The sequence below is a fragment of the Lampetra planeri genome, chromosome 21 (assembly GCF_965212315.1).
Source record: "Lampetra planeri chromosome 21, kcLamPlan1.2.h2, whole genome shotgun sequence".
Classification (NCBI taxonomy): Eukaryota; Metazoa; Chordata; class Hyperoartia; order Petromyzontiformes; family Petromyzontidae; genus Lampetra; species Lampetra planeri.
The window spans coordinates 12,021,753-12,047,925 of record NC_136127.1 but is presented as its reverse complement, the minus strand read 5'-3'; the positions used below and the strand labels follow the sequence as shown (position 1 = coordinate 12,047,925).

The window sequence follows — 26,173 nt, the reverse complement described above, 5'->3', positions numbered from 1 at the left end:
CCCAAGGCTCGTTGACAAAAGGTCGCTTCCCTTAGGGCTTCATTTTCTCACTAAACATATCCCAACGTCGCCGCTCTAAAAAACAGGACGTGACTCATAACCACAGCCATAGTGAGAGGGACACTGGATGTAGTTGAAATATTTTCCCGATAGCTGGTAAACCAGTGTAAGCCTACGGACAAAATTTTACTCGTAATCACAGCCATATCTAAAGGTATATTGGATGTGGTGTACCGGGTACCTAAATATTTTCCGGGTCACCGACCCTGGCAGACCCAGCTGGGATGAAGCCCCAGTCTTATGATTGTGATGTTTGGCCAATTTGATGCATGGCCGGTGATGACGATGGCGATGATGATGGCGAGTGTGGACTTGTGGTCGATTTTGTGGCAGAGATCACTACCTGGGCATGGTCACCTGGGCGACGAGTGACCGCCTGTGTGTGCAGTGGCTTTCGCGACACCAGAATTACTCGGTCCTGTCGCTCTGCGATCGCGATTCCATCAACTGGACGTGCAGCAAGGTGAGGGCCCAGAACATGCTGCCCAGGGCTTCTCGCTTTCCTCACCGAATATTTCCCGGTCGCCGATAGACTGGAGTAGGTGGAATGTGACTCGCAGAATCGGATCAGAATCAGAATATTTATTTAGACTGGAGGAATCCGATTAAGCTCTTTCTTCACATACTTTCCAGTAACGGCCCATAGTCATAACCAAAGGTATACCAGACGTGGTGCGCTGGTTGAAAGAGATATTTTCTGGGTTGTTGATCCGGACAGAGCCGGTTGAAGTGAAGCCACAGATCCTTGAGAGTGTGAGGTCACCAGTGGCAGATGTCATGGTAGACGGACACAAACGGTGGACCCGTGCCCAGGGGCGACCTTGTGCTCTCTTGCATATTCAATTTCTTACAAATGAAATTATAATAATATATGTATTTTTATTGATTTCTTTCTGCCCCCAGACAAAAATGTGCTTGAGACTTCCCGCCCCGAATCAAAAAATGCCCCCAAAGAATGCTTTCACACGTCACCTAAAATCCTCACACGTGGTGCCAAAGATGACTTCAACTGCCGTTGCTTTGGCTGGGACCAATTCCAGGATGATTAATGTGCTGACCTGGCACATCGACCCTGGCCGAAACCCACCGAGCCATTGGGGCCAACTATCATCGTACAAATTCGACAATAAATAATAAATATCCCCAATAATAAACGCCTTGCCGTTTTTGTTCTCTTTCAGAACCACATTGAGATGTCGCAGACTGGATGGATCGGCACGGTATGCACGCGGCTACCGCCACACATGTGCAGCCTGCTGCCGAGTCTGACAATTGCTGCACGAGTCAAATTAATCGCCTGGCCGTTAAAACTCCTTCGGGTGCCATCCGTGTCGCATTGATCGAGATGGGAGATACCCGCGACCTCACGACGTTCGTACCGGCGTCCGGATCGTGTGTGGTCGTGGGTGTTGTATATTTTGATATATTAAACGACCGTAAGGTAAGGTCGTTTAATATATAAAAATATTCAACACCCACGACCCACACACCTTCAGCCGGGTGGGGGGCAATGGAGCCACAGTAAGCACCCGGGTTTCTCGCCTTACCAACAAGGCTCACGCCTCCCCGTTGGTGTTAAATAACATTCCTAGTCCAAGTGCCTGTGACACCAGCCTGGGCTAATAAAGTTTAACAAGTACCCCGAGCCCAGTCAATATAATTAACACGTCCGTGGGATGACCTGCTCAGCCATTCGGCGTGTTCGACGCCGTTAGCCTGAGGTGCGCGGGAAGGCAGAACTGGCGCTAAAGATTGCCCAAGCTCTGTGGTCCTACATTGGGATAGACTCTGTTAAAATCCGGCTCCGGCCACTCCTCCGTTACGAAAAGCAGCTTTGGTGTCGGCCGAGTGGGTGTGGTCGAGGTCGGGGGTCGTTTGAATGTCAAGGTCGCGACAAGGCACCGTCGGCGTCGTTATAAACCACCTGGGCCCGGCTCGACCGGCTCCACCGTCACGTGGCGTCCGCCGTGACGGGATTCCCTCGTGTGCTGCGGGTGCTCAGTTTGGTCCCGCGGAGCCGCACTTCGCGGAGGATGGAAAGAGCTACTACCGCGTCTACAGCAACAGCGACGGATTCAAGCATCTCCACCACGTGCCGGAGGTGCGTCGCCCCCCCCCCGCTCCGCGTCCGCCCGCGCCCGCCGCCAGCCCGTGTCCCCCCGTTCGGTTGCGACCGCCGGTTCCGGTGTTGGGTTCTCATGGCTTTGGAGATGTGGTCAGTTGGGCTTGGGGCGGTCGGAACTGACGATGGAGCGGCAGCCCGGAGAGGAAATGTAGCCGAGAGGTTCGTCCGCCGCGGAGATGGAGGCGATGACACTCGCTCGGAATATCCGCTCTGACGTCGCGGATCGTAAAGAGCAGAGGTGGGACAAAGTCATTGTTATGCAAGTCCAAGTCGAGTCGCAAGTCATCAAATTCATGACTCGAGTCTGACTCGAGTCCAAGTCACATGACTCGAGTCCACATCTCATAGGTGGGACAAAGTCATTGTTATGCAAGTCCAAGTCGAGTCGCAAGTCATCAAATTCATGACTCGAGTCTGACTCGAGTCCAAGTCACATGACTCGAGTCCACACCTCTGGTAAAGAGGGCACGGCTGAAAAGCGCGCCAAGAAGCGTCGAGAGGTGCGTGCTTGGAAATGACACGAGGCACAGTGTAATTAGCACGGCTGGCTACGTACAGTGCGAAAGCATTTCAACGTACGTACGTAAAAGAGGAACTTGGGGGTCGGCGAGCAAGATGATATTGACCGTTGACGTGTCGCTAGAAGAGATGTTGGCAGATTTATCCGACCAACGGCGGAGTGGTAGCCAAGGAACGGAACGTATTTCGATAGGTTGTCCATCAGGGAGATGGAATGATGAAGTCAGCTTGTGTGCATGTGCCGAGTGGATTATGTGGGATCGTAAGAAGTTGTGGATTCGTGATGGGAGGCCTTAGTCCAGCAGTGGATCGAACGTGGCTGAGGGATAGGGAAGTGAAAACACAGGCAGGAGTACGTCTGCCATGGGGAGATGGAGCAACAAGGTTCGAACTCGTGTGCGGGAACTCGACGGCTTGTTGCATCACAGGACCGTGAGAGATGGCGACGACTTGGGGAGATCTTCATCCAGCAGCGGACTGATCATGACCGATGATGAACTCAATACCTTGGCCACACGGGTTTTTGAAGGGGACGAGGCTCAGGACCGGTTGAGACGTCGCTCGCCGCTGGTGTATGTTAGCAATGGCCGGGAATCGAACTCAGGTTGCAGGGTTGCAGCGCAGCGGCGCTGACCAACCGAGGCCGCCGCCACGCTACCAGCACATCAAGAAAGCAATCAAATGGAAACAAGCGTTGATCGGGTTTGTTGCTAAGTATTTATGGCGAACCACTTCGAGATACGAGATACCAGCGATTGCCGCAAGGTGTACTTTTGCTCGCGTTTCGATTGCGCCGTTGGTCCAGACGAACGCCACAGCAAGAACGCTCAAGGCTACTGCAGCTCGTAAAGCGAAACGGCTCGACGGGCTCAATGGGGCCGCCGCTTCACGGGGAGGGCGGTGGTCGTTGAGCGCCGTTTGGCGATGGTGGTTCAGAGGTCTTTTTTTTGGTCGCTCTGTGTCGTTGTCACCGCCGACGACGTCGACGATGCCCAAAGTCGAGCTCGAACTTCTGAGGGAGGAGGGCAGAGGAGGTGCGGCAGGGGGGGGGGGGGGGTGGAGGAGGGGGGCGGCTCCGCTGGCTTCGGAGAAGCTCGTTACAAAACGAAGTCGCAATCACCGGGGGTCTCGCTGTAGTGGGGGCGCTTAAAAATGGTCTCGTTCAGCCCGTTGCCGAGTTCTGCTTCTCCAACGGCACTCTCACTCACTCTCGTCCACGGCTGTCCCAGGTGCACACCAGATGTCGCAATCGGGTACCCGATACCCGTACCCTACCCGATACCCGGCCGGGTACGGGTAGCAAGGTATCGGGTAGGGTACGGGTACCCGTTTGCGACCCTGGTGCGGCCGGGTACGGGTACGGGTAAGGAATCAAAACCCGTTTTCGACCTCTGGTGCACACACGCCCTGCTGCGGCCCAGCTGTGTCCCCTCCGACAGACGTCTCCGATTGTGGAGCCAACTCACTGCACTCGACCGTTGGCGAGGTGTTAATTACCTCACCTGGTATACAGGAGGTCGTGGGTTCGATCTCGACCCTGATGCCTACTGTATATTTTGAGTGTCTTTCTCCCTGTGGTCACATGGAATTTTCTCCGGGCTTTCCTGTTTTTCCCTCCACATTTACAAACACGCGTTAAGAGTATTTTGCTGCTGTACATTTCCACGCGATAAGCCACTCTTCTCGTTGGGCTATCATTTGTGATGACCAGAGCTCCATAGCTCAGTGGGCCTTACCTCGTAAAATAAAAGGTTTAGTTTATAGTTTTGCTAACAGTTATCCTGAACATTCACTACAAACTAAATGTATTTTTCAAAATAATTAGGGACATGTAAATATTTGTCTAAGTTCATAATTAATTTCTTTTGGATTAGATCGTGGAGGCATCATGTAATTGTTTGTGGTGAAGGCTTACCATAAACAAATACCTAATACCTCTACATGGATGAGCTAACCCAAAATAGATTCATTCTCAATCACAATATTTGGTCGTGAACAGCCCACGGAGAGAATTTTATATTTGTCTCGGGGTATGTTTATTTTTTTATTTTCTGAGCGAGCGAGGTGAATCGGTGCATCATTGCGTGCGTTGACGCGGCCGTGCGGTGCGTGCGTGTGTGTGTGTGGCGTCGCGCAGGACTCGAACCCGCAGCAGCTGACCCAGGGGTCGTGGGAGGTCATCTCGATAGAGTCCGTCTCGGTGAACGCACTGTGAGTATAACTATCTGACAGACGTGGGCGATGGTCGTGGCCTTCCTCACATTCAGCTCTTCTGCCCGTCAAATTTGCTCAACTTCTTTGCATCGAATTCTCCTCCCAGTTTCATCAAATTGTTCAGGTTCACCGTCTTGTGGAACCTGGAGTTTTCGCAGTCAACACCACGTTCACATTCAGTCTCTTGTTTTCTCATTACATGTCTAAGAATAACCCTGCCTTTCTCTAATTATATATTTTAAAAAAAATTCTCCTGTAGGAATCCGATGAGCTATGAAGCTCTTTTTCACAAATGCCCAGCAATACATTTGATACGCTCACATTGCTCTTCTGGTGTCTAAATCACTGCGCTGTTGGTGACGATGAGAGCAGCCCGTCGCACGCACGCCCCACGCTCGTTCTCAGCGTCGCATCCCGTAACAGTGGTGATGGTGGTGGCACAGCGGTTAGGACACCGCGCCATGCACCCCCAGGAAATGAGTTCGATTCCCGGGCGAGTTGGTATCCGAACCAGTCCTGGGCTTACACACACCCCTCCTCCCCGCACCCCCCTTGCTCAATTCACCAACCCACACCGACCAGCGCGGTGAAGTACGGTCAAAACAACGCCCGTAACTGACGACGGGCACGGGCAGTCCTTCATCCAGCAGTGGACTGACACACGGCTGTAAGAAACAAAAACATCGGCTGACGATTTTTTTGGCAACAATCCCCTTTTCTCGGAGCAGTGGGCCGCTTCCGCAAACATCCGTCAGTTGCATTCCTTCTGTTATGCGGCAGCATCCGTTACTAATGTGGCAAGGAGCGTGTTTATGTGTACGTGGGTCATTCCAGACTGCGCTGTGTTGAATGCTGTCTGCGCCAATCAGCTGCCCTGCGTCAAGGCTGTGGGGTGCCTCTGCTTGGCTTTGTTTCGCGCGAAATTTCTTCTCAAGACGCTTAGAATGTCGGTGGGGGTGGGAGGGGGTGTACTTGTTAACAGATATGATATGAATTTGCGCTCGAACCATGAATTCTGTCACTCCGAATATGCATTCTGTTTGCGAGGCATCGCCGATTCGGCCAACACCATGCCACATCCGATTAGGCCTCGTGTGGAGCGACGGTCCACGTTTCTGGCCCACGTCACAGCTCGTTATGCACACCGACGGGCGCCGAGGAGCACATGGCTGAGAGGACCCGAGGCAAGTTATAGAGGAGAATAATAATTATTTACATTTATAAAGCGCCCTCAAACAATCGTTCTCAGGGCACTAGAGAGAGATCGCATTGGCTGTCAAGCAATATTAGTTTGGCTTGGGCAAGACCCCGTGGCTGCGAGGGATGATTGTCGGCGGTCGGGACCAATGATGGAGCGACAGCCAGAGGTTAGGAGCAGGACGTCCTCCGTGGACGTGCAGCGGTGACATCGGCTCGATCGCGGGACCGCGTGGGATGACGGCGGTTTGGAGGGGCCTTCATCCGCCAGTAGATACATCGTGGCGGACGATGTTCATTGACGATCGTCTCGTCGGTTTTCCGGTCCCCCTTCCCAGGTACTACATCAGCAACGAACACAAGGGCTTCCCGGGGAGCAGGAATCTGTACAGGTGAGTTTGCGCGGCGCGGGGTGGAGGGGTGGGGGAATTCAAGGTACCAGCTCTTCGTACAACTGTGTTAGAATTGCCAGCTTCGCAGAGACCGCAGTGCCCCAGGGGCTGAGTTAAGTCAGTATCCGCCACCACGTGGGTGCCAAAGTGTCAGCTGCTGCTCGTGGGATTTGTCGCGCGCCGGCTCGAACGTCGTCGCTCGACCTGTCAACTCGGGCGCCTCCCTCGGGAACCCCTCAATTCAGTTGCCACCCCCCTCCCCCCCCCCCACCGAAAAGCCCCACCAGGCCAGCGCGTGGCACGAAACGTCGGGACACCACTTACCAAACGACCCGTGGCATAGCCGGCCAAAAAACACAACCGCCGTGCTCAGCAACAGCCGTGAACGGACTACACAGAGATTGCTGCATCCACTGCCCCGTTTGCGTGGTCGTCAATAGCGGAGTGCCGTTGGATGCGTGTTGCCGCACTGCCTATTGGCAGCGGATCACAGATCGCCTCTTCTGTACAACAGCCATAGCAAGCGGAGCAGTGCGTTTCTGATTGTCGACCTGATTTCCCCGCAGAGCTTCGCAATAGGAAACGACCCGTTGTGGTCCTTTTTAAATCTTTCGACGCAGTCAAATTACACACACTTATCTCCGGACGCAGTGTCAGGGTGGGAAGGTGGGTGGGTGTGGTGTGGTCCAGAAATGGTACAAACATCATTATCCGCGACTGGGAAGCTCACCGGATTCATAGCGCAGTGCCGTTAACCATTGTGCCACCACTCCCCACACATTTTAGACGGCAATTAACACAGATTTAATGAGCTGTGTCCTGCAGTGGCAAAGCGCAATTGGCACGAGGCCCTGGTGTAAGATAGTCAAATGGGTGGGGGGGGGAGTGTCCAATTCTACCCCCTCCACTTTGGTTATCTTGCCCCTGTGGCCCCTGCGGCCCCGTAATGCGACGTCTCCGCTGTGATATCTCCGCTGCGCCGTCTCCGACACCACGTGGCTGCAGGATCCAGCTGGACGAGCCGGACGCCCCCGCGAAGTGCGTGAGCTGCACCCTCGACGAGGAGAGGTGCCAGGCTTTCTCCACCAGGTTCAGCAAGGCCTCCACCCACTACCAGCTCACCTGCTCGGGTATGCGAACAGCTGCTCGTGTTGCCGAATGGGTACATGATAAGGTCGTGCTCATTACACGCAAAGAGCTTGCCACAAATGAATCACATTACCTCGCTGATCTCGTCAAGGAGCATGAACCATCACGTGAACTCCGGTGGTCATCCTCGCAACAGCACCGTTTGGCGAACCATCGAACAAAGACAAGCACTGCATCACTGCATCTGCGCCCGTCTTGAACACGCTTCCTTCCAATATTAGGAAGCCGCTGGAGCTATGCGCTTGTACATCATCATCTCGATTGACAATTTGTTTAGCACTCATTTCTATGTTGAGTTTGTTGTCCTTCGACCCGGACCTCCGATTAGCACGGTTGGTTACGTACGGTGCGAAATAAGTTCAACATACATACATGTGTGTCCAGTAACCCACACGTGATACATTCCTGGCTCATATTATGTTAGTGCATCTGGTGACACACACCTGCTCGTGCCACCGATATGTGTCTGGCAACACACACGTGCACATGTGGTAGTTCTACATCTGGTGACACGAAAGCAGATGATCTAATCATAAAAATCCTATGGGCTTTTTTATACCCCAGATAAATATCAAGAAAATACCAACTTTTGGGATCTAGGAGTCGCCTCCCACTGCTGTTGTAACACACACCTGTACATGCCATCTTTACGCAAACTTGCGACGGCACGCAGCTGCATGCATGCATCTCGTGGCACAGAACCGCCACCAGTGTCACCGTGATGCACAGCTGTGCCAGATGAAGCAAAACCCCGGGTGACGTGTGGAGGACGCGGGGAGTCTGGTGGAGGAGGGGCAGCTCGGGATCGTTCCACGGGGAACCAAGCAACGTGGCCACGATAATTGAAACATCGTCATCGTTAAAAGAGTATGCAAAATGTCGCCATCATTGAAACGTGGCGATGAAAGAAGAAACAGTTCGTGGCTTAAGCCGGCGGACGTCACAGTTCCTCGGGCAGGCAGTCAGCGTGAGAGACAGCTGCGGTACACTAGACAATATTTCACCGCTTATCGCCACGGCCGCCACCTCCACCACCGCCACCACCGCGGCCGCTTCTTGTCAAACAGCCTTGACGGCGCACGCCGTCTTGCTTCAAGCCGTTGCGCGACTATAAGCCAGACTGTGTACGGGGTAGACAGGCGTGCCACCCAAACGTACACACACAAACACACGCTACTACTATCTGGTGCACGTCCGTTCACACCACATAACGTCGGGTGGTGTTTGAGCGACACTTTGTGAAACCGCCCACAAGTCGCCGCCGCTGGGTTATGATGGCCGGCCATGGGGGGCTGGGGGGTGGGGGGAGGGGGTGGTGGGGGCTGGGGGTCCCCCCCTCTCTGGAGTTTTTAACTGCCGCCGTGCCCGGCCACATGGCTCAGCGGTAGAGCGAGCGGCCCGCGATAAGAAGGCTGCCAGTTCCAACTCAAGGGTTGGTGGTCGACTCAGACCCATCATCACTCTGGGGTCGATAAAATAGTTACCACTTGCTGGTTGTCTACTAGAGAGACTTGCCCCTGTCATAGGAATGTAGAATGTTCAGCACTAGCTCAGGGCTGTCGACGGGAAATGAGCATCGCTTCAAGGCTCGTTTTGATCAAAATAAAAATCACTGACTTCTTTTCAATTGGCGGGTCACGGGGCCAGATTTGGACCGCGAAGGACTCTTGGGAGTGGCCTGCTGAGTTATGGCCCACCAAGAGAGAATTTGGCTCACAGATACGAGAGATAGCGATTAGATACAGAAAGTTGCAGGCAAGAGATAGAGAGAGAGAGATACGTGAGATGAAAGTGAGATAAACACAAGAGAGATTAGGGAGCTGGAGATGAGAGATTTAGACGAATGATCACATGTACAGACGTCATGGTATCAGTGGCACCGATAGCACATAACCGTGGGTTAGAGTACGAGTGTGGTGAAGTTTTCTGAAATAGAACTTCATGACCGGCAAGGCAAGGGCAGGGCCCTCTTTCAGCAGCGTACTGACAAAATAGAGGTCTGTAAAGGATCATACGAGCGTAGATTTATTTAAGTGTAGGTGATGCTACCTCTGCTTTCTTCACCTTTGCACTCTCCATCATTCATATATGCATTCTTTTTGAGTGAAGTAGTCAGTTTGTTCCACCAGAACATTCATCATCGTTCCGTAATTACCGGTGCGAGCGCGACTCGGGCAGTCCAGGGGAATCCACGGCAACACCGTGAGGGCATTCAAAGCCGCCCCCCCCCCCCACCACGCCCCGCCACCCACATCAACACATCCGCTGGTCGGTTTATTTTCTCATTCTTGGTCGCGGTCGTTGACACCGCGGATCGATTCGCTCCAGCTCCTCGCTCGCCCGCGGTCAGTCGCCGCCCCCTTTGCGACCCTCTGTGGCGACTGGCGTGGTTACCGCTGTCGCGAGCTTCACCCGTCGATGCCTCTACCACCCGTGTTGAGGGTTGCGCCGGCACGCGGAGCGAAATGTCGGAGCGATCACGCTGAGAAAAGCGCGGCACGGTGCGGCTTTCGGCTGGAGCGGACGTGTCGGCGGATGTGAAGGGATCGCAAAACGCGGCCACGTTCGCTCAACCAACTCGCCCCGAACCAGCCGCACCCCCGCCCTGAACTGTGCGCAGTCTCGTTGCATCCCCCAAGCCAAGCCAAGCGGTGTCGAGGAGCCTGGTCAGCGTTTGGATGGAGGCTTGGCATGGAATACCAGGGGCTGAGAGATGGGCACGAGATGGCAGCACGGCAATGGGTTGAGTTCAATGATCGCAGAGCTCCGAGTGTCATCCCCTTGCGTGTGGTGGGTTTTCGGCTGGGCACTCTCGTGTCCTCTCATGCTCCATAACACTCCTTAAAAATGGAAATTGGCCAAACATCCCGATGTAGCAGGACGCTCCTACAAACGTGTCCAGGTTTCGGCGAGCAAACTAAGGGGATTGCAAAAGATCTTGGTTACAGCTGGGCCTGTCCGAGCTCACAACCTAGAACATTTCCCCCCGCACCGGACAAACCGCATCCAGTACATCTCTGGCTACGGCTGTGGCTACTACACGTCACGTGCAACCAACTCCACCCTACCGGTGACCCAGGAAATACTCGGCGAGAAATTAAGCCCCGGGTACGATTCTCACCGTTGCGGTTTACAACAGAAGTGCGCTGCGCTCACTCTCACCAATTTCTACTCCCCGCAGGTCCCGGAATCCCCATGTCCACCCTTCGCAAATCGAACGAAGACAAAGGTACGCGCGCACCCGCGCGATGGACCACCGTGCCATGCGTCACTCTGCCAAGACGTTACCGTGACTGACGCTGCTCGACAGCTTGCGATCGCCTGCGTCACCGCTGCCTGGCGGCTATTGTTCAGCCGGTGATATTCTGTGGTGTTGGGAGATCACGTAGAGTGCTCGAAAGGACACAAACCAGTGGCGCTGATCCGATGAAGCAATGCCTTCTGTCACTCGCGATGATGCTTGCAATGATCACTTTACGGATGTTAAGCACTGCCCAACCCACGCAGTCTGAAACGTCCCTTGTCACCAACCCACGGGCAATGAGTCTCCTTGCAATCTGCAGCTTCCTCTTTCATATTGCAAAGGTGAAAGTTGCAACGTGTGTGTACATATAATTAGAGAGAGTTGAACAAGCCGTTTAAATTTTGCCTCTGTAGAGGTTGGGGGATGTCGGCGATGTTGCCCCTTTACCAGGCACTGCTGGATCACGTGACCCGTGGTCTGTGAATTGGCGGTGCGGGCAGTGTTGACCACGTGACCCATGGTCTGGCTCTGGTGACCGCAGCAGGACTGCTCTTCAACTTGAGATGCAATGCCCACTGCCCATTCGCTGCACTCGAGCTCGCAGCAATCAGCGATACTGGCACGCCGCGTTTTCCACGCTGTTGATTTCCCCGATATCTCGCGTAACTTCCGTTGTTTGGACGGACGCGACAGTCCTCATTTAAACATTTATGTTCGCCAAGGTCGCCGCGATGTGAATTTACGCTCGTTGCATGCTTGTTTTCAGAAATTGCGCTGCTGGAAAACAACACGGCCTTGGCGGAGCTCATCGAGCGCACACAGATGCCAACGCTTGAACAGCAGAAACTCATGCTCGGAGAGCACGGTAACGGTTTGCTCCGAGCCATTGCCCCCTAAACATGGCAATTGGTACCATCCAGGGTGGCACGGTGCTCGTGTTAATTTTGACGAAGCATTTTACTTCTTGATCGCAGGCACGCATGATAGCAGGATCACTGATAACTTCTTCGTTGGGCCAACTTTTCCCCAACCGTTCTAAGTAAATGCCAACGTTAGCCCAGCATTGGCATCTTTGCTGGGGTTGTATATTTGGAATGAAACAGGAGGATTTGTCCACAACTCTGAAAGCTAGTTGTAATTACTGGCGAAACGTCGTACTCAGATTGTAAATGTTGTGGCCTCACTCTCCAACACGCCGGTGTGCTGTACTAGTGACGAATTGTCACGTTCTGTTTATGTGACAAACCTTACTAGTTGGCTGTGTCGGGTGGTGGCGGGTTTAACGACACATCTATATAGTTACGCAATCTAACCCAAAAAAACCTGTTTTATGGTTGGTAGAGATTATCATAAGGGAAGGAAAATAATGAATGTGACCTAAAACACTGAAGGAATGTGAAAATATATTGGAAGCGTGTCTATAAGACAGATGGTATGTACCGTGAAGGCTTTCTGCCCGTAGTAGATACCGTCCATGGTGCATAGTGGTAACATTTACCACCACAGTCGGTATCTACCAACCTCCCTTGGCACAAGGCCTACGACCATGGCAACACAGCCTGCTCAGGCCTCAGGCAAATGTCCCCCAAGAACCAGTGTGGCAATCCCTGTATACATTTCTCAACAACTGTTTGTGGGTTTTCTGGGTTGAATAACAGATGCATTACATGTGACATGAAATGACACGTGACATTCATAGAATATGAAATGCACCTGATGCGTGAAAATATTATGCCCAGTCAGGAAAATTAAAAAAAACTTGAGCGATAAAACTTAGTTTAAAATGTTCCTGAAATGTTTAATGTAGGCCCTCACACAGTGGATATTTAATTGAAATGGAGTGTTCAATCATTGAAATAGTCATTGTTTTATAATAATGTTTAATTGCTGTGGCATTTTTCAAACAGTATTTTCTGTGTTGTTGTTTTCCTTGACACTTTGGGGAATTATATATTTGTATTTATATATTTGTATTGTGCTTTGTAAAATAATAATTATCTTTCTCAGAAGGATGATGTTGCTTGTTTATAGATATAATATGTCTATCGCAGCGATTCAGAGAAGATTTTCCAGGCTCACGACGCAAACGAGAAGCTACATTTGTACTTGTATCAGGTCTACGTTAACGTGCGCACAGCAATCTCGGCAGCCACTAGAGGCCGCTACATTCAACGCGATTTGAAACAAACCACATAAAGAGTTTCTTCTACAGACGTACAGCCATCAGTGCCCCCCGGGAGAAGCTGCGTTCCCGGATTTCGCGTGCCCATTGAGAGACGTGCATTACGTGTGACGCTTCGGTTTCGCGTGGTGCGGGACGCGTAACTATTTTGACTTCATGTGACAGCCACAAAGCCCGACGGCACGTTTGTTAACGTTTACTGCTCAACTTGCGAGAGCATATGAGTTTTAATTTCATTCGGGATCACAAGAATGTATTTTTTTTAAAGAAGAAAAAAAAACGTTGCTTGAAATATACTCTCTGAGAAACGCTCTCGGGGTTTGTTTTGTCCGTAAGCTAGCGTCAAAGATTGCACGGTATTGATGTAAGTTACCCCATGACTTGAAGCGATCGTCACATTCAATTTATTCATAATCGATCGCGTTATTTATAAATGTGTCGTAACCCTCCACCACCCGACACGGCCAATCAGCAAAAAAGTGTCACGTTGACAAAAGACAAATAGTTCACTACTTTAGCCCACCGGTGTGTTGAAGAGTGAATCCACAACATTTACAATTTTTGAGTACGACGTTTCGCTGGTAATTGCATCCAGCATCATCGTACGTGTTAAGCTGACATTCTATTTACTTCGCGTGAAAATCCGTATCGCTCACATAGCGTCAAAACTTGGAGGGTAAATTACCCATAGAGATTGAGTGTTCATCAATTTATTTGATTTGTTACACGGATGATGATGGCCCCGTTTAGCCAGTTTCATGGCTATTGCACACGGCAACACGGAAAACAACAAAACCATTGCAGGGAACGAGTGTGGAGTCCTGAAGGAATAGCGCTCCCGGATCATGAGAAGTCAGCGACTTGCCAAGCGGGGTTGGCAACCTTCGCGCAAAACTGCACGCACAATTGTTACACAACCTGTGGAACATTTAACGCGTTACGTAACTATATCTGCCTTGTGCGGTGTGGGGGGGGACATGATTTTAACGAGCATCTGTTGCATGTGTGCGCGCGTGCGTGCGAGCGAGCGTACTTGTTATATGTCAACCTCCGTTTTTCCGCTCCCTCATTCGTCCACACAGAGGCCTGGTATCAATTTATTCTGCCACCAAACATGGACAGGAAAAAGAAGCACCCTTTGATCATCGACGTGTAAGTCCTTTCGTTTGTCTTCTCTCTTTTAAGAACAAAAAATAACACCGTATCGTGAGTTGACTCGAAGGCTCCGGGGTCAGAGGCGCTGAGTCACCACCGCACAGATCCTGGGGTTAGAGCAGCCGCCCAACCACAGCGATCGCACGGAGCTCTCAAGTGCAGCGAGTTGATGGTCTGGGCCCGGTCACTTTGACAAATACAAACCAATGTTTGTACTTCCACACAGTTTGCCCATATTCCAGCTGTGAGAATGAAATTGCGCTTTGAGCATCATGCATCGAGCATTACTGTCACACGGCAGAGCGGATGGGATAGTGCTGCCCCCCCCCCCTACTGTGTGGAGCAGAGGTCACTTTAAGTGACCTCCGAGGTAGCTCTGTGAGATCTGCTTCCGTGGGCCGTTCTGGAACACGGCGGATTTGCGGCACTCTGCGAGACATCCGAATCGATCCTTCGTCCCGTGACACCGACACCGAAGCCACAATCGGGATATCGTTCGGAAGGATTTGACGGAAAAAAAATAGGTACGTACAAAATTATTAAATTCCCACTGTTGCATTTCAGCTACGCTGGACCGGGCAGCCAGAAGGTGGACTCGCGCTTCCGCAACAACTGGGCGACGTACCTGGCGAGCACGGAGCGTGTCATCGTGGCGAGCGTGGACGGACGCGGCAGTGGCTACCGGGGGGACAAGGTCCTGCACCAGCTGTACCGTCGGCTGGGCACCGTTGAGGTGCAGGACCAGGAGGCTGCGGCCCGGTGAGTGCCGCCGCTGCCGCCGCAATCATTTTCACTTAACCTTTTTCCCGTTCCGATTACGTGCGCGCACGTCCTCATTTTTTTCTTCCGATTCCTTTCAAAACCGGAAGCAAAAGGCCAATGCGGGAGGGCATGTGGCACAGTTTGGCGCCAATTGCCGGCAACGATTGACCTAAATCTTCCACCCCGAGTACAACGTGGCCTTGAGGCCGTAGCGCATTTCTGACGAAACGTGGCCCTTGCACGTCGCCCCTATCGCCCGCGGTCGGTCAAGTGGCGCCACTGTCGTCGAGCCCTTGGCGAGCCACGGTATCCCACGTGCACAGGGTGATACGTAGGACCAGCATGTGCCTCGCCGTGCCACCGGCGAGCGGCCTTGCCAGGATGACAAAACAACAACATCAGCAGCGGCAGCAACATCAAGGACCGGCCTGCGAGTCACTCGGACGTTTACGATGCCGTTTCCTCACTGCGCTGTTGTCGTTTCCTCTGCCCCCCGCAGGGAATTCGGGAAGATGGACTTTGTTGACGAGACCAGAATAGCGATTTGGGGATGGGTAAGTGTTTATACCGCGGTGTAAAAAGCACCGCTTTGTGTTTGCGTCCATTTATTATCCAGTTTGTTTTCTCGCAAGGGTTTTTTTTATTGCGATTCATAATTTACGGCCCCTTTGCCAACAGACTGCCGGGTGAAGGCCTACCCACACAGTGACGGTTACGGGGGTTGTTTGACCATACTTCGCCATGCCGGTCAGCAGTGTAGGCTTGAGAAGTGGCAGGAGGGTGGGGGCCATGACCGGTTCGCCACTGATATCAGCCATGGCCAGGAATTAAACTCGGGTCTGTTGGGTTTATAGTTTGTTTATTTTATAGCAAGAAAGAGGCAGTCGGTCATAGGCAGAGGAAGGAAGTTCCAGAGCCTTGACTTGAACAGGGGGAGGGAATCAACTCCACGGATGGCCGAGGGAATGGAGCTCCAGACCTGGGGACAAGAGGGTAAGGAGCAACCTCCCACAGAGCGAAGGTTGACTGGGTGGTTGGGCAGAAAGCCCGGGTTGCGGAGCAGAGAGTGCGTGGAGGGGAGTAGAGCGAGATGAGAGAGGCAGGAGAGTGCGTGGAGGGGAGTAGAGCGAGATGAGAAAGGCAGGAGAGTGCGTGGAGGGGAGTACCGGAGTAGAGCGAGATGAGAGAGGCAGGAGAGTGCGTGGAGGGGAGTAGGGTGAGATGATAGGGGAGCGGGAGGGCAGGCACACGTCCATGTAGGATCTTGAAGATGGCGAGTGCAGTCCGAGATTGGTTGGTGATTCTGGTGCGTGTGTCTACGCGTGCGTGCAGTCGTATGGAGGCTACGTCTCCTCCATGTCCCTGGGCTCCGGCTCGGGTGTCTTCAAGTGCGGGATGGCCGTGGCGCCCGTGTCCGACTGGCGCTACTATGGTGAGACGGCGGCCGTTGTGCATCCAGACAGCGCACGACCGCGCGGTCCACCCAACCACACGCTCCGCCAGATGCGTACGCAAATGTGAACACTGGTTCACCGTCTCCCGCGCGTTTCCACTCGCTTAATTCGCTGGACGAATCGCTCCTCACGCCAGGAGGTGCCGCCGCACCATGAGGGTGGTGCCGCTTTGGCGGTGGTGGTGTTGGTGGTGTTGGGGATTTGGATGTATGTAGCGGTGGTATACTCTTTGGTTCTTTCGGTAAAGTCACTTCGGTTATAAAAATATATATATATATCACAGTGATATATTATTTTTAGTTTTATTTAATGGTTCTACCTACGTGACTTTACCGAAAAAACCAAAGAGTATGGATTCCTGCAGTCACGAAAGCTTCAAATCAAGATTGTAGCGGTGGAACTTGTATGTATGTTGAATTTGTTTCGCACCGTACGTAGCCAACCGTGCTCATCGGAGAAACTCGCACCGTTGCTTTTCAACTGCCGCGCCGCGAAAGTAACGGACCGTGGCGTTGCCGTGGCGCGACTCGCGATTCTCACGACTCTCACGACTTGCACGCGCTTTGCGCCGCGTTTCTCTTTCCCTCTCCGTGCCACCCCAGACTCCATCTACACGGAGCGCTACATGGGGCAACCCACCAAGGACGACAACCTGGCGGCCTACGAGGTGGGGTGCGCGCCAGAGAGCAGTGCCGAGCGTGCGGGCGGTGACCGCGCCCCACGCCGCGAGAGCCCCCCGGGGGCTATGTACCGGCATCACGGCTAGGGTCAGGGTTAGAGGAGGGGGGACATTGCACGGGGATGGGGAATTTTAAATCCTCGCAGACCACCAGGCAGGGTGTCTCCTGGCCACGCCACGCCACCGCGTGGCATTGTAGCTCAGCCTCATCCAAGGGACCCGCTGAGAACAAGGGACAGACAAGACTTGTGTTCTCCAAATTGAAGGAACGAACCAAAAAAAACAATGAATTGTTTTTTCAAGTTGTCATCTTATTGATGGACGATCCTTGCCATGATAATCACCATGATCACCATGATCCCTACTGGACATCTGTGAAAGAGAGCTTAATAGGTCATCAGATTCCTCCAGTATGAATAAATATTCCGATTCTGATCGTCATGATCAACGTGTAATTTCCACCACTGGCTCAATGCTGCCATGAGGGATGGACGCCACCCACATTGTTCATCTCAGCAAGGGGGGGTGGGGGGGTGTTGGTGATCGTTCGAAACACGTTCCAATTAATTATATAATTAACAATTCATCTACAGGAAGGATTTAGATGTGTACACGCATCCTTCTGAAAAAGCCGTGTCCATGCTCGTGCGATGTCGAATGCGTGTGCGTTCAGGTCGCCGTGACTTGAGATTCAGGGCTAAAGAAAGCAGCGCTTGACAAAATTCCGTCTCAATCGCGGTTACGATCAAAACGCGCGGGGGAGCGTTCAGCCCGCGAGTGTGGAGATCAGAGGGCCACTCGAAGGGGCCTCCAGAAGCAGTTCTGTGAAGTCCGCCTCTGTGACCCATTGTGGAATTTCGCACGGGGCGATGCGCTGCTCCCCGCGAGACACATGGTCTCGTGAGAGTGACGCCGTGAGCACAACCGGGATGAAATACTGTACTACATTTAAAAAGGAACTAAGCAGTTTGTTTTTAAGAAATGTACAAGAGTGAATAAGTAAAACTGACCGATATATGACAGATTCCGTCTGGTTAGAATAACAATCGGAGGAGTTCAGTAAAAAAAAACAAGAGATAAGAGCCGGCAACACGCCTCGCGGCTGACGAGGATTCTCCCCACAGAGTTCCACCGTCATGGCCCGCGCAGAGAACTTCAGGAAGGTGGACTACCTCCTCATCCACGGCATGGCAGACGGTGGGTCCCACCTCCCTCCTCACCCCGTCACAGGGGGGCACGCTGCGCGCATCATCGACGCGTCGTGACGCACGGCACGATTCTCATGCTCGTGGTGCCTGCGTGCGTGCGTACCGCCTGCATACCACGTGTGTACCGAGTGTGTGTGCGTGGACTGCGTGCATTCCGCATGCACGCGAGAATCTATTTACGCAAACGAGATGGAACGAGAGAGAGAGACAGACACGAGCCTTAAGCACTTCCCCCAACGGCTCAACACGACGTCTCAACTCAGAGACTGACGACGGAATGGCAGCCAAAGAGAGAGCGCCGCCCCAACAGAGGTCCATCGCCACGGAGACGGATCCGCTGTGCTGCGGTGGCTACAGACGGATCGCCGGATCATTGGACCACGAGAGATGGCGACAACTTTGGGGAGGCCTTTTTCAGGCAGTGGAAAGATTCTGGCGGATGATGATGATGATAACAACAACAATAATAACGAAGGACAATCAGGAGGGATCCATTTAATCATCACAGCCTCCTCTAGATGCCACTTTATTCAGATCGACCGGCGACGGTCAACAACAACGATGGGGTGGCAGCCACGGAGTGGAACTCATACTTCGAGCACCTCTGCCGGGGACACGGAGCTCATTTGCCCTGTGCGGGCGCCGGGCGGATTATGACACCAGAGGGTCACGCGAGATGCCTGCGGCTTGGGGAGGCCTTCATCCAGCAGTGGATTGGCCATGGCGGATGACGATGATGATGATGATGAGTGGTCTGCATGAGAACGCCCGTTTCTTTGTTCAACCATTTCACCGCCGCCTCTCTCGCTCTGTCGGCCGCCCCTGTCTTGCAGACAACGTGCACTTTCAGCAAGCGGCCCACATCTCCAAGGCTCTCGTCGACAAAGAGGTGGACTTCTCAGCTATGGTAACGACGCATGACGCACACACGGCACGCACGCACACGCACGCACACACACGCGCATTCAACGACAACTGGCGGTCACGTCAGCGTGATGCACGTGCCAGGCTAGGTGCATGTTAAGGTCACGTAAAACAGCGACGGCTCACTGGCAGGGGGTCACAGGGCACACCGTTGTGTTATGGGATGAATAATCGAGGTGACTGGCAGACGGACCACCTGTGCTGCCCAGTGTGTCAACCCGCTGGGCTTTAGACACCTGTTGCTCTGCTCGTTGTTGCGAGCGTCGCTCCTCGGCCTCCCGTTGTGCCTCCAATAGCATCCTCTGCAGCAGCCGATCTTGACACCACTAGTGCCGGTCGTAGGGCAAGTCCACTCAGCTCCAAGTCTTGCTGTGCCTACAAAAGTCCATCAGTTTTCAGCCTGTGCACGCCCGTTTAAGTCCTCTCTCTAGCTGGCCAACCAGAAGCAGCTTGGGCATGCGGTGGCTGGGCATGTGGGCCACATGACTCAGTAAACGCTTGCATGGAGGAGCTCAGCGATGTAACCGCGTCCACGTCCATAATATTTGCTTATCATAATATTTATTAAATGACACGGCAACCCAAGGCTCCTTAAATCACACCTCAAACATTCGAAGGGGGCCTCCCACCAAGTGACAGCTGTCCCCGTGCAGCACAAAGCGATCTCAGCACGAGCCCGCAAGAGGGCATTAGTCCGCCAGTAGGGGGCAACGACTGCTACTACAGCTGCGTGTAATCGCAGCAGATATAGTTGACCACTTTTGTCAGATTTCAACCGCGACGTCCACCTCTCAAGAATCTGCGAGCTTCTCGCACGCGTCCGCACACACGCACGCACACGTCCACACGCACTTATGTGTCCGCACGCACGGACGCACTTAGGCACAAAAGCGTGCTAAAAATATCGCTCCGGCCGTGTGGCGCCTACCGAGGCGTGAGCGAGAAGAGCCCGTGTTCTGGCTCGGCTCCAAGTCTCACACACCAATGATCAAATGGGGTGGGGGTAGGGGGCGGGTTTAGGAGGGGGGGGGGCCTTACCGATTACGGCGGGTGTCGCAGGCGGCCGATAAACGGCGTCGCGGACGATTGCCGCGTGGGGGGTTTTCATCTTCACAGTTGACTTGCAAACCATCTGCACCAAATTCACCGCCGGGGCGGGCAGCGACTGCTGCGGCGGCGATTCACAAACAGTTTGTTTAAGAAATGACAGGGCCAGGTGAAGGCAGGATGTGCCCTAATGGACACAGCAGCAGCAGCAAACAGCAGCAAACAGCAGCAAACAGCAGCAGCGCGGTCTGACAAAGATGTGCCTTTATTGCAGTCGGATAGCAGCGGCGTCCTAAAGCCCAAATAATCGTACACTTTGCTTTGGAAGATAAGTCAACAGTTTCCTTTAGGTACGTAAACACAAGGGGTGGCGCAGCAATTAGCTCGCTGCAGAATGAACCCGGTGACCTGCATTCGAGTCCCAGCCACGTCTCACATCAGTGGCGAGTCATATTCGAAGCCATCCCGGGCACCTGCCCTGTTCACCAAACCCGCACTGCTCAATACGGTGAAGTATGGTCAAACAGCCCCCATTACTCACACGGCATCCAGCAGTGGATTAACCAAGACGTGTACGTCACAAGAGCCCGTTGAGAGCCGAAGTCACTCACTTTTTCAAAGGACACGCGATACGTATACTTTCACTGCGTATCATGCAACATTGTACTTTCATCTGCGAACACACTCATCCCTTTAACACGTAGTAGGCTTTCGCGACCAATATTATTCATAATAAAGGTTTTTTGGGTTAGATCGCGTTATTTATAAATGTGTCGTAACCCTCCACCACCCGACACGTGACACATTTTTTACTGATTGGCCGTGTCGGGTGGTGGAGGGTTACGACACATTTAAAAATAACGCGATCTAACCGAAATTTGTATTTATTATGGACACACATCCCTGTCTGTACGGATGACGAGCGGGCATGGGGGGGGGGGATAGCAATGATCGGCTGACCTTGGAAGGGTCGCCAATAGTCCATCTAATTGCCTTTTAAATATCCCTCGAGCAAGAATTCGAATATGTGACAAAGCCTTTGCCATTGCAACACCCACGTTTTGGAACCAACTTGTTTCCTCCCTTAACATCGTGAGCTGTCGTTCAAAAAATAGCCTGCCACGGAAGACTGTTGCTGGATACAGTCACACTTGAAAATGTGATTTGTAACTTTGATCATGACCTGCGTATCGATAGTTCAGTGTTCATGTGCCATTGTATTGAGGGACTACTGTGTACTGATGTCTTGGTGTGGTCTGGGACTGTTTTGTTGTTTTTGCTGTCTTGCCCAATCTCAACAAATCGGACTTACATAATTACTTATTCTGCTATTTATTTATATTCAGTCACTTGCTTACCATCCTCTCTATTTTGGATTCCTATCGTTGTTTTGTATTGTTTGCTCTTGTTACTTGCCGACCCGCCCCGTACAGCTGTGAAAAAGAGCTTAATAGCTCATCGGATTCCTCTTCCAGCCTTCTGAACGGCCGCGCGTGTGTGTCCCCCCCCATCCCCTATATCCCCCAGTGGTACACGGACAAGGACCACAGCATCTCGGGGCTGGCCAACCACCACGTCTACACGCACATGTCACACTTCCTCAAGCAGTGCTTCGGCCTCCAATGACCGCGTGTGACCCCCCCCCCCCGCGCGACCCGGGACGCCTCAGCGACCGCGCGGCCAACGCTGATCGTTGGCCGGCACGCGCCAGCGTCTCGCCAAAATCTCAAGATGCCACTCCTCCCGAAGCTGAACAGAAGCGACGACATTCACCCTCCGTGCCGACCGCGGCGGCCGCTCTCGAGGGACTGGCGCTAGGACAGCGCGCCGGCGGGCTGGCAGGAAGGGCGTGGACACTTCCGCGACCGTTTGCGCGAAACTTGCGCCGCGATTGCCGACCGCACCTGCGCGCGTTGCGTCAGTCTTTGTGAGACGACCACAAGTTTTTTTTTCCTCCTCCCCCCGCCCGCCCGCCCCCCGCTCCCTCCCCGATGGTCCCCATTGTTGCCGTGGTGACTCAGCAGACGGGCATTGTCCTCCTTCCGGCCACGCTCGCTCGCCGCTATTCTGTAACGTCGTCCCCTCGTCAGCGCGTGGCTTCGATGACCTGACGTGACCCCCCCCCCCCGCCCCCCACGTCAGCGATGAGCCACGTACGTCCATCACGCATCGTTAATTTCTGTGTCGTTCCGTCAATCAACGCTGACCCTAATGGTACCTTACCCTAACCCCCCTTGAGCCCCCCCACCTCCCCCCCCACTTATATTTTTGTAGCTAATACACTGCCCCCCTTTGAAAACAGTTTGCTCACGGAAGTGGCCAGGTTGGTCAGGGGTCGTCGTGCTGAGCCAGCACTGCCTAGACCCTGGGTTCGAATCCAGGTTTCAGCCGCCCCTTCAGTCAAATCGAGCTGTCAAGTGCAGTGAGTCTATGCGCTTAGCCTGGTCACTGATGACTGCACACACACACACACAACTATTCGGTTGATTTTGTTTTGTTGCTTGATTTTGGTTAATTTTCAGTTCCGAGATTTAAGTGTATGAGATTGTCACGTGATACGCATTTCCCGAGGAGTGTGGAGATCAGAAGGCCACGTGAAGGAATCTCAGAGGTGCTCGCATCAAATCTTCCGGAGGCCGTTCTCCATTGCACAGGGTGGTGCACTGCTTATTGCGAGAGATCAAAACGAACGCTGCATCTCTTGAGACGACGACGGCGATATCGCAATTTAATTGGGAAAAAATAAAAACCAAAAAATACAAAAAAGAATCCAGGGACAATGCGGTGGTGAAAAAGTGAGCCGAGAGAGACCGAGATCTCCCCCGCCCTGTGCCGCCCCCCCCCCCCTCTTCTGCCGTCTCACGGACCACTACAACACCACACCACCACACCACCACACCACCACACCACCACACCACCACACAACGTCCTCATTCATATTTCTCCTGGAATCAGCCGCCCACCATCTCTCTCTCTGTCCTCTTGTAGGCAATACACAACACACGTCATTACGAATATCATTTTAAACATAAATTCCCGGTAATTTGTAAATTCAGAGGCGAGTTTTTTTTGTAATTACTGATCGACAATTCGATGGCTTGTGGTTTTGTTTTTCTTTATTTGTTGCACCGCTGTACGCGCCGCGCTCTGCTCTACGCACCCCGCTCCGCTCTACGCACCGCTAGCCGTACCGTTGTGTACACTGCGCGCCACTATTCCAAATTGGAACCCTGTCAATGCTACGCCGCCTCCATCCGGACCCGGAACTGGACCCATCATCTGCGCCTTGTTGAGCACCCGGAACCACGCAAGGGACATTGTCAAGCAGGTGGAGGTGTTTGGTTCGTTTGCTTCAGTCCACGACGATTACGAGTGGACAACAAACATCGAGCGTGACAATGGCTGCGACTACCCACCCAATAACACCACCACCATCATCATCACCACCACCATCATCACCATCATCTGCCCACCAAAGACTAAAGTGCAAATGGCCATGACAAAAATAACCAAGTGTGAATGAAGATGTAAACTGAGATAATCTTAATAACGTTATTCAAGACTGGAGGAAGACCATACGGTAATTTACAACGTATGTATTTCAAAAGATTTACCGAGTTCGCCGATTGGCCGAACCTGATAATACTCTGGGGGGTGGGGGGAATTACATGCCCCTCTCTCAACGTGTGACTGCTCTAGTCGACGAACCTTGAGGCTTTCGTCGATAAGACACAGGGTGCTTGCCCTGTTGACACCGGTCCTCAACCTCGGGACGTGCGAGGGCGTTTGCGTCGTAAGCGAAGGATTCTCGATTTCAGACACTCTGCAGTAGGCGGATCGTGGCTCGAGTTGAGGAGTTCGCTTCGGGGCTTAGGTGAAGGGGGCAGGTAGAACCACGTGCGGTGTTTCATGTCCCCATGCGTTGTCTGTAATTAGCAAGCACAAGCAGCACTCTGGGCTGCGTTTCCACATCTAAATAACGGTGAAGTTTAGTCCATCGTCCAAATGGCTTTCCAGACAAATGTTATCCAGCACAATTTGTGAGATATCAAGCAAAATTCTGGACCTGTTTTGTCTTCCGGGGTGTCGTCAGCAGAGTCCGGGTTGGTAAACAATTGCTGCCGAGTTACCCGATATTATTGGCAGGAGTTCTCCATCCAAACGATGGGGCCCTGTTCAACGTACAAAATGATGGTAAAAACGTTGGTGCGGATTGACATCACCCCTGCAGCCACTAGCGGCGCAACAATTCACCACCGTTTAAAATGATGGATTGAGTAGCGATCGTGAAAATTCACGTAAATCAATTCGGGATGAATTATTACATCCCCAATCATCATCGCAGGTAGCCATCCATCATCCCAGGGCTTGATTTCAGCCAGGTGTCCAGGGCTGAGATCCTGAAAAATATTAATCCCAACCTCCTCTGCCCCCCTGCTAACCTAACCCTCCCCCAGAAGAGATTGTGGGTTTGAAGGGGGTGATGGTGGTGGTTGGTGGGGCACAGGAAAATATTCCATGAGAAATTAAGCCGTGAGATATCCCATCCCTGTTGCTCCATGAGGCCACCTGCACGCACACGTATCACCCGAGATGCGGGGGCGCGGGGGAGGAAACCCGTGGTGGATTTTCATCTCACTGCACGCGGAGGCCACGCTCCACCACATAAACCCTGTTTACAATTTGGGACGCTCCATTAAAATGTAAAGTATGTAATACTTCGCTCTTCAAGTCGCTGTTTGACGACGCGCACTCGCCAATCAAAATATTAAAAGATGAGTGAATAAAATCAATCAATTGACTCAAGACCACCCACAGCTGTCTTGGTGCCGCGCGGTGTGTGCGCCCCCATCGCCACCCTCCTACCGCCCCCTGCCCTCTCCCGTTCACTAGCGGGAGCCACGAGGCACGTGCGAGCTGGGGGGGGGGGGGGGGGGCTCGCTCGGGAGATGTTGACGATCGAAGCGATCACTGGAAAAGTGGGGTCCATAAAATCCCACAACGCCGTGGCGGCTTTTTATTGTGCCGCAAGTGCCACCGCCACCGCCATTAGGGAGCGCGAGGAGCGCGCTGATTGCCGTGGTTATTGGGGCCGACGTGGCGCAGCTGTTTGGCGCTGACGATGATGATGAGGTCCTGTTTGGACAGGGAGGGATCACGGTGTGGGCCTGAGGTGGTGGTGGTGTTGGGTGCCCCCCCATCACCCTCCCATCACCCCCCTCCTCCCCCCACCCTAATTGCCCCCTCCCCCCTTCCTCCCCCACAGCCTCCACCCCCCCCCACCACACAATACCCACGAGTAGGGAGTCTCCCCCCCCCCACCTATACATCCATAATAACGGGCACAAGGGTGGTACCAATTTTATCAACCCCAAAAGGATGATGAGTCGAGTTGACCCCAGACCAGGTTTGAACTCAAAACGTTCTAATTGGCAGTCGAGGTCCCTGAGCAGCACACCAACCGGTAACACCACCATCATCATCGTCATGCATGATCTATCCACTGCTGGATGAAGGCCTCCCACAAAGCTGTCATCATCTCCCAGCGTCACGTGATGGAACGGCCCATCACGCCGCTGCGGACGCAACCGCTGCGTCCGCCGCTTTGGCGCTGCGCTCTCCTCTGACTACCGCTCTCTCTGTCGTTCGTGTTGACCACCGAGTCATCGTCGCTGCGAGCGATGTCCGGCTCCATCCCCACTCTCCTTAACACTCAACGCGCCGCGTTTCCTCCTCCAACTCGCGTGCGCGACCCGATCCGTGCGGCTCCTCGTCTTGCCCCTCTCTACTTCTCGGCGAGTGCCTCTCTCCAGGCGGTCATTCACCTGCGCTGGTTTGACTGCCCCATGGCACTACCGCACC

At 53.1% G+C, this 26,173-nt stretch overlaps 1 protein-coding gene and 1 long non-coding RNA gene across 2 annotated transcripts in view; one reads left to right on the top strand and one right to left on the bottom strand.

Annotated features, from left to right (window-relative positions):
* Window positions 1–25,117, top strand: part of DPP4 (dipeptidyl peptidase 4) — a 50,276-nt gene extending 25,159 nt beyond the window's left edge. The window contains exons 12-27 of the mRNA XM_078604030.1: window positions 394–523; window positions 1,242–1,280; window positions 2,063–2,161; window positions 4,842–4,915; window positions 6,454–6,507; window positions 7,513–7,637; window positions 10,838–10,885; window positions 11,667–11,765; window positions 14,165–14,234; window positions 14,802–14,996; window positions 15,499–15,553; window positions 16,332–16,431; window positions 17,056–17,120; window positions 18,257–18,329; window positions 19,174–19,247; window positions 21,839–25,117. Of these exons, the coding sequence (XP_078460156.1) occupies window positions 394–523; window positions 1,242–1,280; window positions 2,063–2,161; window positions 4,842–4,915; window positions 6,454–6,507; window positions 7,513–7,637; window positions 10,838–10,885; window positions 11,667–11,765; window positions 14,165–14,234; window positions 14,802–14,996; window positions 15,499–15,553; window positions 16,332–16,431; window positions 17,056–17,120; window positions 18,257–18,329; window positions 19,174–19,247; window positions 21,839–21,937 (1,399 nt within the window). The 3' untranslated portion in view covers window positions 21,938–25,117. The remainder of the gene's footprint in view (window positions 1–393; window positions 524–1,241; window positions 1,281–2,062; window positions 2,162–4,841; window positions 4,916–6,453; window positions 6,508–7,512; window positions 7,638–10,837; window positions 10,886–11,666; window positions 11,766–14,164; window positions 14,235–14,801; window positions 14,997–15,498; window positions 15,554–16,331; window positions 16,432–17,055; window positions 17,121–18,256; window positions 18,330–19,173; window positions 19,248–21,838) is intronic.
* Window positions 18,816–20,466, bottom strand: LOC144724703 (uncharacterized). Its single transcript, XR_013586558.1, has 2 exons — window positions 20,303–20,466; window positions 18,816–19,639 (listed from the first exon to the last, which is right to left on the bottom strand). It is a non-coding gene; the product is annotated as an uncharacterized LOC144724703 (long non-coding RNA).
* Window positions 25,118–26,173: the final 1,056 nt, after the last annotated feature.